The sequence below is a fragment of the Sprattus sprattus genome (genome assembly GCF_963457725.1).
Source record: "Sprattus sprattus genome assembly, chromosome: 3".
NCBI lineage: Eukaryota > Metazoa > Chordata > Actinopteri > Clupeiformes > Clupeidae > Sprattus > Sprattus sprattus.
The window spans coordinates 59,438,808-59,458,023 of NC_137922.1; the positions used below are offsets into that span (position 1 = coordinate 59,438,808).

The window sequence follows — 19,216 nt, forward strand, 5'->3', positions numbered from 1 at the left end:
ACACGTTGCATTCTAAACTACCTGATTATGTTATTATTTAAGCTATGCAGGCCGTCAGTTTTCTTCAATAGGCTAATTTAGAAGCAGAAATAGATATTTGGCCGGCTTATCATTAAAATGTCTCGCAATGAAAAACATTTTTCTCTAGCGGAACCTCTGGTTCAGAGAGGACCATCAGAGGACGTCAAGGGGACGTTTTGGAAGGACCGAATGCGAACGTCCCGCAGAGGGCCACAGGTAAAGGTTAGGGGACGTTTTTAAAGGATGTCTTAAATAGTCTGTTTTAAGGCTCATGCGAACGTCACGCAGAGGACCTGCAGGTAAAGGTAACGGGGACGTTTTTAAAGGATGTCCTGGGGACGTATGCTGAGAGACCAAATAAGAACGTTCCCTAATAGTCTGTTTTAAGGCTCATGCGAACGTCACGCAGAGGACCTGCAGGATAAGGTAACAGGGACGTTTTTAAAGGATGTCCTGGGGACGTATGCTGAGAGACCAAATAAGAACGTTCCCTAATAGTCCGTTTTAAGGCTCATGCGAACGTCACGCAGAGGACCTGCAGGATAAGGTAACAGGGACGTTTTTGAAGGACGTCCTGGGGACGTGTGCTGAGAGACCAAATTATAATGTTCCCTAAAAGTCCGATTTAAGACTCATGCGAACGTCACAGAAGGACCAAACGTAGACTTGCTACGAACGTCAAAAACGTTCTGGTAACGTCCTCTAGCGAACGTTGTGCCGGGGACCAATTGGGGACGATTGGGGACCTTGCGAATGTCCTGTTAACGTCCTGGGGACGTTCCCTGTTTGCGGGGTAGTTGTGTGGATACTGTGTCTTAGTACCTTGTCTTTGTGTCTTGTATATTGTGCCTGTTTTTGTGTGTGAGTGTGTTTGTTTTGGTTGGTACGGCTAGCTATGTACGTAGCTTCGAGCTGAGTGCCTGGGCCTAGTTTGGGCCTGGCTTGGGCCTTGAGAGGGTGCCGATATTTGGGCCTAATCGGCCAAGCAGGTGCCTAGGGTGCCAGGTTACTTCAGTCCCGGGTGAGTACGGCCTGTGTCTGTGTGTTTGATTTCTATATGTTTATGTTGTGGGCATTGTGTTGGGGTTGACTGTCCCCCCTGTAAATAAATATATATATTTTTATACCAAAAACCACCATCTCCTGCACTGTTCTTTGCACTTCAACACCCAATCAAGGCACCACATAAAACAGTGTCCCTCACACCTACACACACACACACACACAGACACACACAGACACACACACACACAAGGTGTTGTTCCTGTTGGCAGGAGTACGTCATCTTGACTTACACACACACACACATACATACACACACACATACATACACACACACCCACATACACAAACACACAGAGACAAACCATCACTTATTACACACACACACACACACACACCCACACACACAAACACACACACACACAAACACACACACAGACAAGTAAGTCTGGCCTTACCCCGTTGACAATCGTCTCCAGGACTCAAAATTTTGTAGGACCAATCAGCGAACAGTTCAGAGCTGTGACGCAAAACTCGCCTTGGAGGAAAAGACACGAAAAGCTATCGGAAAAGTTGTCTCAACTCTCGTGAACATCAGAAAATTAAAAGGAGAACAAGAGTATTTTCTTGTAAGTTTTATGATTGGAAAGGACGTCGTAGCTCTTCTCCCAACTGGCTTTGGGAAGAGTTTAATCTACCGAATGCTTACTAAACGTTGCTGATTGGTTAAGGGAACTCCAATGATTTTAAACCTCAAGATAAGCACCCGCCCATCTCGGAAACCAAAATGCATTGGGTTGGCCCAGACTGAAAGACGGAATGAAATGGAGTCACAGGCTGGTAATGGCCAGGCTACCATTTCCGCCCTTTTCCATCAGAATCATTTCATTTCTTTTATTATTTTTATGAGCAAGTTTTTAGAGCCATTAAAAAACAACAACTAAAGAACCATCACATAAATTCACTTTCTAGGTATTTCATGCGAGCATCAGATCAGTGGTTTCAATCAAATAAATTGTCATCCGAAGGAACAAATATTTAGAAAGACTTTTAATACAGCGATGTTGACTAGTGAGGGCTAGCCTGTTGTTTCCAGGAGCAATAAGGAGTTCTGTTCCAAAACTAGCAGGCTAACTACCTAAATGGCATGAAGAACACCACCAACAGCCCAGTTGACACTGATAGAAGCTTGCCAACAGTAGTAGTAGTTACTGGTATCTTTTGGCAGCATAGTTGGCAATGACATGCTGTGCAAGGGTGTACCAGCCTGTTACACAGAACTACATAGGGCATATCCTGGATGACTAGTGGGAAAGACACAGATGTTTATCTGTCACTCACATGACTATATGCTATCAAAATGAATTTGAGGATGTTTACAAAAAACTAGTTGCCTAAAAAAAACATACCTCAAAAAGTGTTAAATTGTTGCATAGTGTTACTTTAAGAGAAAGAAAGACCAGAGAAGGCCAAATTCAATAATACAACATTTTTTTATTGCTTAAACTGCCATTAGGACAATCTATACCAAAAAAAGGGATATAGTCAGAGAGCACACATACAAGAAATGAAACGTTGTACAGACATCGGGTAAAATAGAACTAAAAAAAAGAAAATAAGACAGAAAAAATAAAGATGGTCCTCGGTCGACCAGCAGGTGGAGGTCTCTGCAGGTCATGCGACACCCATGGGCAAGCAGGAGAGTTCCCTCACACACACACACACACATCCATGGGCAAGCAGGAGAGTTCCCACACACACACACACACACACACACACACACACACACACACACACACGGCAAGCAGGAGAGTTCCCTCACACACACACACACACACACACATCCATGGGCAAGCAGGAGAGTTCCCTCACACACACACACACACACACACACACACACAAACACACATACACACACACACACACGGGCAAGCAGGAGAGTTCCCTCACCCTCACACACACACACACACACACACACACACACACACACACACACACACACACACACACACATCCATGGGCAAGCAGGAGAGTTCCCTCACACACACACGGGCACGCAGGAGAGTTCCCTCACACACACACACACACACACACACAAGCTGGAGAGTTCCCTCCCTTGGTAACAGAAGCTAAGGCAAACTATGTTAATCTGCTTGGTAACATACATACACACACACACACACACACACACACACACGTCCCTCCACTCCTCCATTCCACACACACACACACATTCATCCCCTATAAAGAAAATTAACCAAAAACAAAACAAAAAAGGAACAAGAGAATGTGACCGAACACAACATCAGCAGTGAAAGCGGGTCCTTTTTCGACTCTTCTCTCGTAGGAATATCTTCATGTTGAGATGGGTGTGCGTGTGTGTGTGTGTGTGTGTGTGTGTCAGCAGTGGGGGTGGAATGGACAGCACTACTACCTTACAGTACACTGGTGAAACAGCACAAAAAGGTGGAGTTCAAAACAAAACGTAAAAAAAAAAATTAAAGCAGGAGCCATTTTAACCAAACAAAAAAACAAAAAAAAACAAACAAGACCTAAAACCCACCTGCAATGAAGTGCCTCTACCTCTACACAGCACCGAAGCTGTACATAAAAACATACCTTTCCTTTTTTTCTTTATTCTTGGGTACTCCCCAACTACACCAGTCCCCTGTCTGGAGTAACCGATAGCCATTGGCATCTGGTCACAGTACATGCAGTTCATATGCCAATGACAAGACAACAGCTCCCTACAATGCTTGGGAAAAGAAACTCAAGTAACACCAAATGTGATAGTAGAACGACTTAAAAAAAAAAAAAAAAAAAAAAAAAAAACGGCTCCATTTTGTCTGCATGGGCATCATCATCCAGAACATTGGCGCAAGTCTCTGTAATACAGTGTTCCTTCCTGCTGGAGGCTGTGTGTGTGTGTGTGTGTGTGTGCGTGTGTGTGTGTGTGTGTGTCTCTGTAATACAGTGTTCCTTCCTGCTTGAGGCTGTGTGTGCGTGCGTGCGTGTGTGTGTGTGTGTCTCTGTAATACAGTGTTCCTTCCTGCTCGAGGCCGTGTCAGGAGATCTGAGCATGGAGCTTGCGGTGAACAGTAAGCAGCTCCAGCCGAGGTCCAGTGTGTGTGTGTGTCTGTGTGTGTGTGTGTGTGTGTGTGGGTCTTCCTACAACAGAGCAAGCTTACACACCCGTTATGGCACTCCTAAAGAAGATGGTGTTTGCACTTCTGTAGGAGATTTTCATTTATAAAGAATTTAAACGATCATAAAATGGTGGCGCAAAATGTTTAAATATGTAGCATGTTACGGATACTGACAAGACATTAAATACTGATAAAGATACATTTTGGTCTCAAACAGCTTTTCCCAGTAAGATCTGATCATAGTTTTCTTTTAGTCATAGTTGGAACTGGCTTAGTAGATTTTTCTCGAAAATCATATCAGCAATGAATCGTGCCCTTACACATAAAATTGTTTGGCACTAGTTTCAAAACTAAACAAAAGTCAATTTTTTTTTGTGACAGAACAATGATTGGAAACAATTGACACTAACCAGTTACTCAAAAGAGGCTTCAAAAGTAGCATCACTGAAATCATTTGTAACCCTTTTTTTTAAAACTTCAGTTAAGATGAGCAAAGATGTGCTACTCAATTTTCTCCCCCACATAAAAAAAACCCCAAAACAAATCACTTCGAATAGAGAATACGCCATAAAAAATAATAATAATAAAAATAAACAGAAGAATCTACAGGTTTTGAGACTGACGGTAACAGAACAGGCCAATCAAACCCTCCAACGTCGGCTTGTGTGTACAGCAGGTCACCCAGACCCTTATCAACCTGGCTTTTCTAGAAGATTCTGAAGGTTCTTTTCTAGAAGATTCTAAAGGTTCTTTTCTAGAAGATTCTGAAGGGCTTTATCCACTAGAGAGGGTGTGTTGGAAGCAAGGTTAAACGCCTGGCTCTCTTGAAGTCTGATCAGCTGATCAGTTTCTACACTACTTGGGTCCTTTCATAAACAAACGTTGACTCCAGAGGTCAAAGGGCAAGACAAAAGATGCACAAACATTAAGGCCGGCTGAAAGCTCTGAAAGTCCTTTTTTTTTCAGAAGTAACGTCAAGCGAGAAGCAACCAAACAACACCGTGACGTGGGCCTGTTTCAATTCAAGTCAGTCGATGGTGGAAATGTCTGATTTAGTTTTTTTGTTTGTTTCTCTTGTGTGTGTGTGTGTGTGTGTGTGTGTGTGTGTGTGTGTGTGTGTGTGGTGTGTGAGTGAGCAAGAGAGAGAGAGAGAAAGAGAGAGAGAGAGAGAAAGTGTGTATGTGCGTGTATGTTTGGTGTGTGAGTGAGAGAGAGAGAAAGAGAGAGAGCGAGAAAGTGTGTGTGTGTGTTATTTTTGTTCTTTTTTTTTTTTACACTCTCTTTTGGTTTCTTCAAAGGTATCCTTCATTTTCAAACAAAAAAAAAAAACTTGAGAACAACACGAAAAAAAAGCAAATAAGCCACGTTTAAAAACTACCACACGTGAGAAAAAGCTAAGTGAGAACATCTCGATCTGATTGTCTACTCTCCCTAAAGCCTCGACCCAAACACTACTGCACTATCGTCAGCTTTCGACAGAGACGTCCCGCTCGATGCCAGTGAACGTAACAGGTGCACACACACAACAACAACAGAAGACAGGGGAAGCCGCTGAAGTGCAAAGGGTGCCGCCGTCGCTCCTGGCTATAAAAACACCGGACTAACCGACCAATCATCCAACCGACCAACCAACAAACAAACAAACAAACGAAACGAACAAACAAAACAAACGAAAATGCAAAACCTGGAGGAAACGGCAACTGCAAAGAGCGTATGGTGAGCACTGACAGTGGGCCTAACCCTAACCCTGCCTGCCTGACTGCCTGCCTGCCTGCCTGACTGAGGGGTCTGGGCTGAGAGAGAGGGGGGGGGGGAGGGGTTGGGGGAGAGGAGGAGGCTTGAGAAAGAGGGAGCGGGATCGGTTGGTGGTGGTGGTGTTAAGAGGTGTTTCCTCAGACAGACAACGAGACGAAGCTGTTGTACTGCTGGATGTTCCGCTTGAGGATGTCGGAGCAGGGCCCGAGGACGCGCTCGAAGCGGGGGCGGTCCAGCTTCACACACTTCAGCGGCCCGCGGGCCACCACCGTGGCGGCGCGCGGGCGGTTCATCAGCAGAGCGATCTCACCTGCTCACACGAATGGAGACACACACGGACACACACACACGGACACACACACACAGACACACACGGACACACACACACACACACACACAGACACACACACACACACACACACAGACAGACACAGACACAGACACACAGACAGACACAGACACACAGACAGACACACAGACAGACACACAGACAGACACACAGACACACACACACACACACACACACACACACACAGACACACACACACACACAGACACACACACACAGACAGACACACAGACACAGACACAGACACACAGACACACAAAGACACACACACTCCTGAGTTTGCTTCCAATAAAATCTCAGTAAAGACTTTAACAAATTAACACTTTCCCAACATATCATAGGACAAAATCCTATAAACAAAAACACCACAGTGAAGCAGAACCATTTCTGTACTCCATCTGTGTCTAGAAAATATCAATTACTTTAAAAAAAATCAAGAATGAAGAGATTCTCACCAAAGTAGTCAGAGGGTCCTAACCGCCCCACCTCCACAAACTCCTCGTTCTCTGACCTGCGTTGCAATACGGCTGCGCTCCCCTGCAAGGCAAAGCACAGTCCACAGACAGTCAATAACCCTACATGCTGTGTGTGTGTGTGTGTGTGTGACTGTCAATAACCCTACATGATTGACAGAAGCGTTGTCAGGGTCATGAGCAGATAGCCATGCTAATGGTACACCAATTGGGGAATTAATGTTCTGACATACTTTTGTCCTGCATGTCTTAACTGCATAAATGTCGTAACTGCATGAATGTCGTAACTGCATGAATGTTTTAACTGCATAAATGTCGTAACTGCATGAATGTTTTAACTGCATAAATGTCATAACTGCATGAATGTCGTAACTGCATGAATGTCGTAACTGCATGAATGTCGTAACTGCATAAATGGTGTCAATAAAAAATGTATCATAAAAAAAAAAGAAGATAGCCATGCAAATGGAACACAACAGCAGATAGTATACTGGATACCAGGCAGACACACACACACACACACACACACACACACACACACACAGACACACACGACATTTTTAATAGTTTTTTATAAAAGTATTCGGTTCAACTTGACTTTTAAGTTTTTTCCGACACACAGACATACACACACACACACACACACTTGGATACCTCCAAGATGATGAAGAACTCGTCTCCTGGTTCTCCCTGGACTACGATCTTCTGGCTGTCCTCAAACTGGACCGGCTCCAGCGCGTCGGCTACGGTGAGACGCTCCCACTTATCCAGGGATTCTGAGGACACCCATACACACACACACACACACACACACACACACACACACACACACACACACACACACACACACACACACACACACACACACACACACACACACACACACACACACACACACACACACACACACACACACACACACACACACACACACACACACACACACACACACACACACACAGTGTGAATTAGTCCTTCAGCCCTGTCTCAAGTCAAGCCGAGTCAAGTCATATTTATCTATATACCACATTTAAAAACAGCTCACGCTGACCAAGGTGCTTTACAATTAAAATCACAATAAAATAAAATATCCAAACAAATAGACAACAGAAACAAAACAATACAATCACAAAAAAAATAAAAAAAATCGGTCTGTCGGAGCAGACTGGATGAAACATTAAAACAAACATTAGAGACCGAGCGGGATGTCAATGTTTACCTAAAATGGAGACTTTACTAAGAAACTCGTCGTACATTTTCCTCTTCCTCAAAGTACTTCCCTGAAAGAGAGAAAGAGACTTTAGAGGAGAAGAAACAGAAACAACAGCGGCAGACACAGCACTGACATTCTGTGTTTTACACACATTTCACAGCACTTTGAAACTAAAACCAGCATCAGAACCACTATCAATATCCTTTAGTACTTTTACACACATATCATCACTATTTTATTTTATGATTGTCAATGTTATGTTTGATATATACGTTAATGCCTTTTTTTTTTAGGTTGTTTAGCCATTTTCACTCTGGCAGGGGGACTGCCAATGGAAACTAGCCTTTTGGCTATAATTGGGTGCATTTAAAGTTCATGAATGTACACTGTCCCTCTCTATCAAATAAACAAATTGATTTGTACTGAATCTGGACCCATCATTGTGGCGCCACTAGCATCATGCCCTACCAGTCTAAAGAAGACACCATGGCTGTCTGTCCTACCATGAGTATTCTCCTGTAGCTGTCTCTGTCGATGCCCCACAGCTTCATGTTCAGTTAAGACACGCTCACGCTCGCGCACACACACACACACACACACACACACACACACACACACACACACACACACACACACACACACACACACACACACACACACACACACACACACACACACACACACACACAGCCTGTCCTACCATGAGTATTCTCCTGTAGCTGTCTCTGTCGATGCCCCACAGCTTCATGTTCAGTTAAGACACGCTCACGCTCGCACACACACACACACACACACACACAGCCTGTCCTACCATGAGTATTCTCCTGTAGCTGTCTCTGTCGATGCCCCACAGCTTGACGTTGGTCCTGGCTCTGACGGTGGCTGCCCGCGGGGTGCCGTAGATCAGGGCCAGCTCCCCGAAGCTGCCCCCCTCCCCGATGTTGGTGGCCCACTCTCCGTTCACATACACCTGGAGCAGACAGGTCAAAGTTCACATACACCTGGAGCTGACAGGTCAAAGTTCACACACACCTTGAGCCAACAGATCAAAGTTCACATACACCTGGAGCCAACAGGTCAAAGTTCACATACACCTGGAGCCAACAGGTCAAAGTTCACACACACCTGGAGCCAACAGGTCAAAGTTCACATACACCTGGAGCCAACAGGTCAAAGTTCACATACACCTGGAGCCAACAGGTCAAAGTTCACATACACCTGGAGCCAACAGGTCAAAGTTCACATACACCTGGAGCCAACAGGTCAAAGTTCACATACACCTGGAGGCGGACAGGTCAAAGTTCACATACACCTTGAGCCAACAGGTCAAAGTTCACACACACCTTGAGCCAACAGGTCAAAGTTCACCTTGAGCCTTCAGGTCAAAACAATGAAGCACATGCCTCCAGCATAGTTCTGACAGCCACGCAACACAAGCATTTAGTTATAGTCCTGTCACGTAAAAGTACAAAATACCGCTACTAGCTACAAGATATGAAGAGGGAGAAATGCACAAATACAAGCATTTAGTTATAGCATTTAGGGCTTTCTCCTCTGCTGCCCCAAGGCTGTGGAATGCCCTCCCTGACCATCTCAGGGCCCCACAGTCTATTGACGTTTTTAAAAAAGGCCTGAAAACTTATCTTTTTTCAAAAGCTTTCTGCTAATTATTGTTCATTGTTGTTGTCTTATATGTATATGTAGCACTTTGAGATCTGTATGATGTAAAGTGCAATACAAATAAAATGTATTATTATTATTATTATTATTATTAGTTATAGTCCTGTCACGTAGAAGTACATGATACTGCTACTAGCTACAAGATATGAAGAGGGAGAAATGCACGAATACAAGCGTTTAGTTATAGTCCTGTCACGTAGAAGTACAAAATACTGCTACTAGCTACAAGATATGAAGAGGGAGAAATGCACCAATGCGTAGAACAATACTTGGACAAGTTTTAATGAAATAAGATCTGAGTGGGAAAAGTATCAGATGGCTATAGCCTGATTGAACTGCACTTAAAGAAACTCTTCAGTATTGAAAGTCGTTCATGGAGACACTTACATCCATCTCTCCCTGGTCAATCACGTAGAAATTATCCCCCTCGTCGCCTGGAAAATGACACAAACGGAGGGCAACTGTGAAGCTTTGATCTCACACACTACTTATTTTAGTAGGAACAAACCAATGTTGTCTGACTGGGTTAGGCTACAAACTGTGCTCGACAATATCATACAGTGCTTAAGAGTGCCCCCCAAAAAAACACAATAAAATGAAAGAATACAAAAAGGCACTTAAAATGTAATGCATAAATCTGACAGTGAGAAACAGCAGTTGTATTAGTGAGAAACAGCAGTTGTATTAGTGAGAAACAGCAGTTGTATTAGTGTGAAAGAAAGTGACCTTACCCTGTTGAATGACTATCTCTCCAGCAATGTATGTGACCGGGAACATGGCATCAAAGATGTCACTGGAAAACAAACGAGGAGAGAGAATGTCTGTTAGGATTTTCTATACTAACAAAATAGAAAAAAGGTGAATTGCCCCATAAAAAAGGAAAAGGAAAGGAAAGGAATCGAGGCGATCGGTCAACACATCCGTTCAAAAATGACCTGAGGTAAACCTGACGGAAAACAATTGTTTATACCTTCTCTCGTTGTCGTCGAGGTGGGAGAAAAGAACGTTCTTCTCTATGGCTTTGGCGAGAGCGGCCATGGTCTTGTAATCTTTCGGAATGACCTGGAATAGTAGAAGATTCTAAATGTTGGATGGAAAAATTAATAAAAAACGCGTGTATAGTGTCTGCTTACGACCGAGTTCTTGTATTGGTAGGAATTTTGGTAAAAAATTAGTTTTGTAATTACAGAAAACAGCTTCCACCAGTACTGAAGAAACACATGCACATGTGTACTGGCCCCGCATGCACAGCCACACACCCAAATGGGTGAAAAGACAGTTGTTCATGCATGTGTTAAAGTGTGTGTGTGCGTGTGTGTGTGGGTGTGTGTATATGTGTGTGTGTGTGTGTGTGTGTGTGCATGTGTTAAAGTGTGTGTGTGTGTTTGTGTGTGTGTGCATGTGTTAAAGTGTGTGTGTGCGTGCGTGCGTGTGTGCGTGTGTGAGTGTTACAGTGTGGATTAATTTCCACATGCATGCATGAGGGCGTATGCCAAGTAGACATATTAGAACTAGCATGTCTGACTGTGTGGAGAGGTGTGTGGAGAGGTGTGTTTAGATAAGTGGATGTGTCACTGTATACTTGTGTATACGTGTGTGTTTGTGTGTGTGTGTGTGTGTGTGTTTGTGTGTGTGTGTGTGTGTGTGTGTGTGTGAGTGTGTGAGTGTGTGAGTGTGTGAGTGTGTGAGTGTGTGAGTGTGTCACTGTATACTTGTGTATAAGTGTGTGTGTGTCACTGTATACATGTGTAGAAGATTGTTTGTTTGTTTGTGTGTGTGTCACTGTATACTTGTGTATAAGTGTGTGGGTGTGTGTGTGTGTGTGTGTGTGTGTGTGGGTGCCTACCTTGCGGACGTATGAGGCAGCGTCCTCCTCCGTGTACACTTCAGCACTGATGGCCCCGCGCCTCCTCCTCCCCTTGACCACGGGGTTCATGGGGGGCGACACCTCATCCTCACGCGAGTCGGAGCGAGAGCTGGCCTTCTGCTGGTTCTGAATCTGCTTGGCCTCCTCCTGTGAGGAGGTCAAAACAACATACACTTTCATTTTAAAGTGTGTGTGTGTGTGTGTGTCACTGTATAAGTGTGTGTGTGCTTGGCCTCCTCCTGAAAAGGACACGAGAAGAGTTAAAAAAAACATAATAATAATAATAAAACTGTATTTATATAGCACCTTTCGTGCAAAAGAATGCAGCTCAAAGTGCTAACACTATCATTTAAAAGTTTGGGGCCACTTTGAAATTCCATTCTTTTCCATTAAAACATTAAAAAAGAGGTTTGCTTGACTAAAGCAAAGTTTGAAGGACAGAATTGATATTTCAATTAATTATCACTATATCAAACCTTGTCAATGATGACATTTCTTTTTCATTATCATACGTATAGGAATGCATATGTACATAGACACAGACACAAATGTGTCATTTCAGATTGTGAGTAGTACCGTAGTCCCACAGGTTCTTAAGTTTAGATTTTGACACATAAGCAAGGTTCTTGTTTAATACAAGCTACACATCAACATGGAGTTTATATTATAGTTTTTAAATGAACTTTCAGGTTGAAACTATTATAGTTACTGTTATAACTATTTTTGCATAACAGAAGCAGCAGACAAAAAAAGAACAGATTTGAACAGAGGTATGGCCAATGGAAAGACACTTGGGTGTGTCTGAGCATTAGATTCAGTAACTGTAATTCTACTCACCCACCATATTACCCTGAAATTCAATCATACCTAAGGCAATTAGAATATATTAAGAAGATGGTGACAGTATTGTTCAACACACGACAGCTTGCTAGTTTTGTGACAGCAAACCACTTCATGCTAGGGGGCTGATATGCTGTAGTGAGTGGCGTCAGTAAAGAAGTTCAAGTCAAGTGGAAAGTCTATTTATTTATTCATCTATTTTCTGGAAATACTACATCGTCTCGTCCCCCCCCCCCCCCCCCCCCCCTCATTCTTTAGCCACTTCAAGAGCAACTTCCCTTTATCCATAGTTTCTCATCATTAGCTGGAAATATCACAGCGCCCAGGTTCAACATCTGCTTATTTATATTTCCTCATAATTGTTACAACAAAGTCCCCACCTTCTCCAAGTGTGTGTGTGTGTGTGTGTGTGTGTGTGTGTGTGTGTGTGTGTGTGTGTGTGTGACTTACTCTTTTTATTAATATATTCTCACTGTCAACTGGAAATAGATCACAATTCTCCCACCTTTTTATTTTGTTTTACTATGTTCTTACTGTGGCACTCTGAGATTCAGGTGAATGTAGAGTGCGCTATAAATGAAATGAATTATTATTATTATTATTGATGACAGACCCTGGCCACAACTCTGTCAAGTACACATCTAAGATCTGGGAACACTGGCATAAGTGCCTTTTTTAGCCCTTCTTTCCTTGTGTATTTATATGTATTTATGATTGTATGTATGTATGTATGTATGTATATGTTATTTTTTTTGATTTTATGTATTGTACATCTTCCATGTGGGCCTTGAGCCTGTAATAAAGTTTATTATTATTATTATTATTTATTCGTACCTTCTCCAGCCGCTCGAAGTACAATATATTTCTCGTGAGTGTGTATAAGTGTGTGTGTGTGTGTGTGTGTGTATATTCGTACCTTCTCCAGGCGCTCAAAGTACTCCCTGAGCGAGGCCATGGGGCGGTCTGGCCGGGTGGTGCACAGCTGCACGATGCAGTCCTTCAGCAGCTGCTGGATGTTGTGGCGCTGCACATACATCTCACACTCCCGCAGGCTCTTCTCCTCCTCGCTGCTGGCACTGCCGGACGCCATGGTGACCCTAGGACTCTTTGACCTCTGACCCTTGACCTCGGTGGCAGCACTGAGGCAGTTCAGGGGATGGACAAATTCAGAACATGTTTTTCATTTTTTCCCCCCGCAATGAAACAGTGATTGCTCAATCATTATTTGTATATTTGCACACAGTATGCCTATGTTTTATGCTATGTGTAGTACTTATTGTGTGTGTATGTTTTTATGTTTTTTTTTATGTTTACTGTATGCACCCATACACCAGAGCAAATGTCAGGTAGGCGTATACCTAGGCTACTTGACAATAAATCTGTTTCTGATTCTGATTCTGAGTATATGGTGCACGTTACTAGTTAATATTGGGTGTATTGTGCCATCACATATGTATGAATAATCTTGAACTACAGTGTTGCACCGAGTGTTCATCTACAGCTCGCTGTATCGGAGGTCTGCACGACACTAACTTTAATGACAGAGAATGATTCTGCATCTCGTTGATCTAAGTTCTGTAATGCCTGTCGTAGAGTACACACACAGAACTCCAAACATAACCAGTAAAGACGACGAGAACAACGGACAGCGAGATTATTGTATTAATGAAATTGGATTCAGGTCAAAAATAATCTGTGCACGATTATGATGCATGTGATAAATCGCACCTACTCGCTTTACAGAACAACTACACCTATGTGTAATGTACACCTAAAATCACAGAGTAGGCATTTATGATGTCCAAGGGTACCTAGATTTAATTTCACAAGTCTTAACGTTAGCGAAACACAAACGATCTATGAATAATATGTCTGGTTTGGATGTAGAAAGCGAAAGGCGCTTATTGACACGTCACGTTGGAGGTTTATGCTACATACCGAATGATTGCGAAGGCAATGAAAGCTTCGAAAAGCAAATATATTTTAAGGACATCAGCATGCGGTCCTACGTTCCTGCTAACCTTATTCTAACTTGCTAATGTTAGCCATCCTAGCTAAGTCATCGCTATCTTTCTTTAGATAGAACGAGCAACACATCGCATCTCTGTCGTAATTTCAGCATATGCAATTGCAGTAACAGGCCTGTTAAGTGTATGCATTAACCAATGTTTTCAGGTATTATGTGGGCAGGGCGACATGGCCTTTTAAGGCTACATTAATGCTGTCAGAAAATCGGATAAAATTTTGGGCCTCAACTGCTCGTCAACGCCATCTTGATTCGTATTATAAACAAATGACAGACGTAGGATGGCTAGCAAGCTACACAACATCAGGCGATACTACCATCTGTGTTGTTTTGCAACAATCTACAATACAATCAAATACAACTTCGTGTTATTACCTTGTTCCTCGAATTCTTCTTTATTTCAATCCAATTGTATTTTCCAGGTAACAGACCTCAAATTCTTGATTCTTTTCTCCTCAATTCTTGGATCGTTGCCCTACCGGAAACAGGTCAAGACCAATCACAAACCACCATTGACGTCAATACGCCTCGATTTGACATGGAGGATGTAACCCCTGACAACCTTAAAGCCACAGTGGCATTCAAGCACGTTTATTTCATGTGTCATTTTCGCTCCTTGCTGGTTTGAGTGTGACAGACCATACTAAATATACCTACCTTTAGTAACCAATAATGGTCAAGTATCGTAATTTTGTAATATCTTACTGGTCGTATTTGCGTATCACCTAAAGTGTTTCGTGAACCGGAGCTAGTTTGGCCTAGGCAAAATGATATAAAGCCAAGACTACACTACGCATTTCATGAGATTAGTGATCATAATCACATGTCATTGAAGTACGCCATGGCCGAGGCCACTGAAACGTTCGCGTGGGCAGTTTCTGGTTGTATCAAGATCCCTTTGTAGTCTATTTGCAGTGACCTTATCGACGGATTTATATGATTACCGCACTCCTGTCACAATTTGCAGCATGTAAGCTCAAGAATTCCGCGTGGTTCAATGGAAGCAGAACAGAACCAATTGAATACTTCCTCTTGTTGAAAGAGTAACTTCTAAACCAATCAGAAAATGTGTTTGAGTAGCAGAAACAATACGATTGGCTGAAAATTGACGTGGGGTTTTAGCGCAAGCAAAACAGGCTATGTTCCCTAAACCATGCGTTTAAGTTTTTTGTAACGTCTGGCACATAAAATCTACGTGCACGCCACGTTTTGATCAGAGATATGCCCTTCCATTAGAATACATAAATTGGTGTCTGAGTTGGCGAAATATGCTCGTATGTTGATGAAATGTACACAAATTTAGCTGGGCACATTTCAACACCTTCTGCGGCTTTCGAATAGTCTTGAACACACCATCTATCCTACGTGACGTACCAGGCGCTCAGCTGGCTGTGTTTTGTTGACACTCTGTCTATGTTAGTGTCAACAACAGGCATTTTTTGCGACATTTCCCTGAAACGAGAGAAACAAACACTGCGAAGGAGATTTCTGTTTGTGTTGAACCCAGTTTTATATGTCAATCGAAATATCTATACACACAGCTTTGTTGTTCAAGCAAACTCTGTAATCGTGTCACCCAACGGTCACCACGAGCAGCAGACATTACGGGATGATCGAACCTGTCCCAGCTTGCCGTTCGGGGGACGAGGGTGGTATATCACACCCGGAGCAAGACTGCGAAGATATGTCCGATGGCCCCACGGGAGTGCAGGGGCTTGTGTGCGCCTCCTTCAATCAGGACTCCACGTAAGTATGTTGGTGGAACTGTATTTGAGTGCAAAAAAACAACGGTCGTCTGTTGCTCAAGGACTGCGTCTAAATGGAACACCATATGCCACCTCAATCCCTTTAGGGCCTTTCCCTCGAAGGGTTCACATAGTCCAACAACAACCAGGTCAGCAGGTGATCTTGCTGCCAATATTTCCTATGTTCTATGGGCCGTTTTGGCTGTTAAACTGTTGACACATACAAACACACACACACAAACAAACGAACCAGCGCACTCAGATCAAAAGACTACTCTCATCAAGTTATTCTCCTCATCATTTTACACATATGTTCTCATTTTTATGGTAGCACATAAATAGATGGCGCGTTAACGTTTTAAAGGAGATATTGACCTAACGTGGCAACAGCTTTGTGAAGCCTATACTAGCTTTGTGTAGTTTCCCAGGTACAGGTCAGGGCCGTTAAACCTTAAGGCAGGTGTGGTGTCACATGATAAGATAACTTCTCATTTAGGGTTTTCTCGGCACCTGCCTCCTTGGTTTTCCCTCTCTCTCTCTCTAATTATATTGTTTATCACTGGCTGTCTGTCTCTCAAGGTAGCAATAAGGAGTTCTGTTCCAAAACTAGTAAGCTAACTACCTAAATGACATGCAAAAACCTTGCAAACACCACCAAAAGCTCAGTCGACACTGATTAGAAGCTTGCCAACACACTTACTGGTGTCTTTTGGCAGTATAGATGGCAATGTCATACTGTGAAAGCTTTTCTTCCATTTTTGCAGGGTATTCCATCCATGTATACAGAACTACATAGGGCATATTCTGGATGGCTAGTGGGAAAGACACAGGTGTTTATCTGTCATTCACATGACCATATGCTATCAAAATGAATTTCAGGATGGTACCCAAGCGATTGGCCTACTAAACCATGACTCAAAAAGTGTCAAATTGTTGCATAGTGTTACTTTAAGTTTGCCATCTTTCCTGTTTTCTGTCAGGTCTTTAGCTGTTGGCACCAGAGACGGCTATCGACTCTTTTCTCTGGCGTCTGTGGACAAACTCAATTGCATTCATGAAGGTGGTAAGCGTTTAATGTAATGCAAATGGTGTGTGCAGGCGTGTTTGTGTTTGTGTTTGTGTGTGTGTGTGTGTGTGTGTGTGTGTGTTTGTGTGTGTGTTTGTGTGTGTGTGTGTGTGTGTGTGTGTGTGTGTGTTTGTGTGTGTGTTTGTGTGTGTGTGTGTGTGTGTGTGTGTGTGTGTGTGTTTGTGTGTGTGTTTGTGTGTGTGTGTGTGTGTGTGTGTGTGTGTGTGTGTGTTTGTGTGTGTGTTTGTGTGTGTGTGTGTGTGTGTGTGTGTGTTTGTGTTTGTTTGTGTGTGTGTGTGTGTGTGTGTGTGTGTGTGTGTGTGTGTGTGTGTGTGTGTGTGTGTGTTAGTGTGTGTGTTGCTAAATGTTGTTGCACTCCAAGCTATACACAATGTATGTCACACGGAAATTCCCAAATTGATTATTTGTGGATTATTTGTTACATGTGAGTTATAATGTGTGTGTCTTTCAAACATGAATTGTCATTACATGGTAATATTTAATATATAGTAAGCCCTTGGGCTTCAAAAGGATTGCTACACTGTTCCGTCAGACTCCCACCATAGCATCATTCAAACAAACCCTCAAAACTCACCTTTCAAACTCGCCTTCACCTGCTAACCCCTGCCCCCTCCCCCCTCACTACATGACCCATCTTGCACAGCTTTTTACGCTAAACTTGTTCTGTCTGTTTGTTTTTTTTATTTATCTTCTGTCTTTTATATTTTTACTGTTGTATTGTTTTGTTTGTCTTCTCACATGTAAAGCGTGTTTGGGTACCTAAAAAAACCGCTATATAAAAATGAAGTATTTTAATATTATTAATATAATTAACACCAATCAAAAGGATTGCAACACTGTTCCATGGTTAACATACTTTTCCTGGTTTCCAGCCAGTCCTTGTAAACTTCCTGGTTTTCCGGTTGTTTTTCCGCCCTGTGGGCTGCTAGGTGAGAGCCCTGACGTGTACATAGTGGAGCGTCTCTTCTCCTCCAGTCTGGTGGTGGTGGTGAGCCGCTCCATGCCGCGCCGCATGAACATCTACCACTTCAAGAAGGGCACGGAGATCTGCAACTACAGCTACTCCACCGACATCCTGGCCGTCAAGCTCAACCGGCAGGTCCGACCACACACACACACACACACACACACACACACACACACACACACACACACACACACACACACACACACACACACACACACACACATCTACCACTTCAAGAAGGGCACGGAGATCTGCAACTACAGTTACTCCACAGTTATCCAGGCGATCAAGCTCAACCGGCAGGTCCGACCACACACACACACACACACACACACACACACACACACACACACACACCATCTCCCTCCCTCGCTCAACCGGCAGGTCCGACCACACGTGCCAAGATAGGTTAGACCCTAGTAGTGACAGTCAAACACAAAAGACAGAGTGTTGATCCAATATGCCACACTATCAGTGGTGGTTGGGGAGAGACTGAGATAGTGCTAAGATGATGATTAATGTTTATGTCATCATTCTGTAGAATGAGCCATTTGAATAAATAGCAGTCTTGGGTTCAAAGTGATCACAACCTCTTGTGTGATGTTAAATGGCTTCACATAGACATTAAACAATGCTAAGAGAAATAATGGGAAATCAACGGAGCAAGGGCATACTCTATCTGTAGGTTCAGTTAGGCCTGATCAATGAGGATTGTGTCTCAGTATGGCTGCCTGTTCCTCAGTAATATGAATGTAACAGATATGACGTATATGACAGTAGGTTCATCTCGTGGAGAGGTAAATGTACACTTTGAGCATCCTTGTCCACTGTGCAGGCTAGGCCATGTTCTCAAGCATTAAAGACGCTTGTGTTTAAGAGAAGCTTCTCATAGGCATGTACTGTTTGTCTCTGTATTGGTACATTTTGATCCTATGGTCTGTATGCTGCTGGGGTCTTGTGCACCTTTCAACCTACTGTTTTGGGTTCCCCTCAGAGACTGGTGGTCTGCCTGGAAGAGTCCATCTTTATTCTGTATGTCTGTATG

General features: G+C 43.2%; 2 protein-coding genes across 4 annotated transcripts in view; one reads left to right on the plus strand and one right to left on the minus strand.

Annotated features, from left to right (window-relative positions):
- Positions 1–3,861: 3,861 nt before the first annotated feature.
- On the minus strand, positions 3,862–14,831 carry prkar1ab (protein kinase, cAMP-dependent, regulatory, type I, alpha (tissue specific extinguisher 1) b). Of its 2 annotated transcripts, none has more exons than XM_080833880.1 (11): positions 14,748–14,831; positions 13,263–13,485; positions 11,486–11,653; positions 10,610–10,701; positions 10,371–10,432; positions 10,027–10,073; positions 8,771–8,929; positions 7,966–8,026; positions 7,401–7,522; positions 6,729–6,810; positions 3,862–6,234 (listed from the first exon to the last, which is right to left on the minus strand). In XM_080833880.1, the coding sequence occupies exons 2-11, from the start codon at positions 13,434–13,436 to the stop codon at positions 6,062–6,064; spliced, it is 1,140 nt and encodes a 379-aa protein (XP_080690006.1). In that variant the 5' UTR covers positions 13,437–13,485; positions 14,748–14,831; the 3' UTR covers positions 3,862–6,061. The 2 variants fall into 2 exon arrangements, with proteins under 2 accessions (XP_080690006.1, XP_080690005.1); XM_080833879.1 differs by having other exon boundaries at positions 10,610–10,719.
- Positions 14,832–15,783: 952 nt separating this feature from the next.
- The window catches only part of LOC308363103 (WD repeat domain phosphoinositide-interacting protein 1-like), a 15,446-nt gene continuing 12,013 nt past the window's right edge, over positions 15,784–19,216 (plus strand). Inside the window, exons 1-3 of one of the 2 annotated variants that reach the window (XM_080835876.1) lie at positions 15,784–16,118; positions 17,098–17,180; positions 18,134–18,303. In XM_080835876.1, coding sequence (XP_080692002.1) covers positions 15,982–16,118; positions 17,098–17,180; positions 18,134–18,303 — 390 coding nt within the window. In that variant the 5' untranslated portion in view covers positions 15,784–15,981. The remainder of the gene's footprint in view (positions 16,119–17,097; positions 17,181–18,133; positions 18,304–19,216) is intronic. The other variant, XM_080835877.1, reaches the window with a different exon arrangement.

What these genes read in the sequence shown, in the direction of transcription:
- prkar1ab (XM_080833879.1), bottom strand. Translation starts at nt 13,436, where the DNA reads ATGGCGTCCGGCAGTGCCAGCAGCGAGGAGGAGAAGAGCCTGCGGGAG. An exon ending in TTGACCAGGGAGAGATGGAT is followed by an intron (nt 8,930 to 10,026) that starts GTAAGTGTCTCC and finishes TGTCTGCTCCAG; the next exon opens with GTGTATGTGAACGGAGAGTG. An exon ending in GCTACAGGAGAATACTCATG is followed by an intron (nt 8,027 to 8,770) that starts GTAGGACAGGCT and finishes TCTCTCTTTCAG; the next exon opens with GGAAGTACTTTGAGGAAGAG.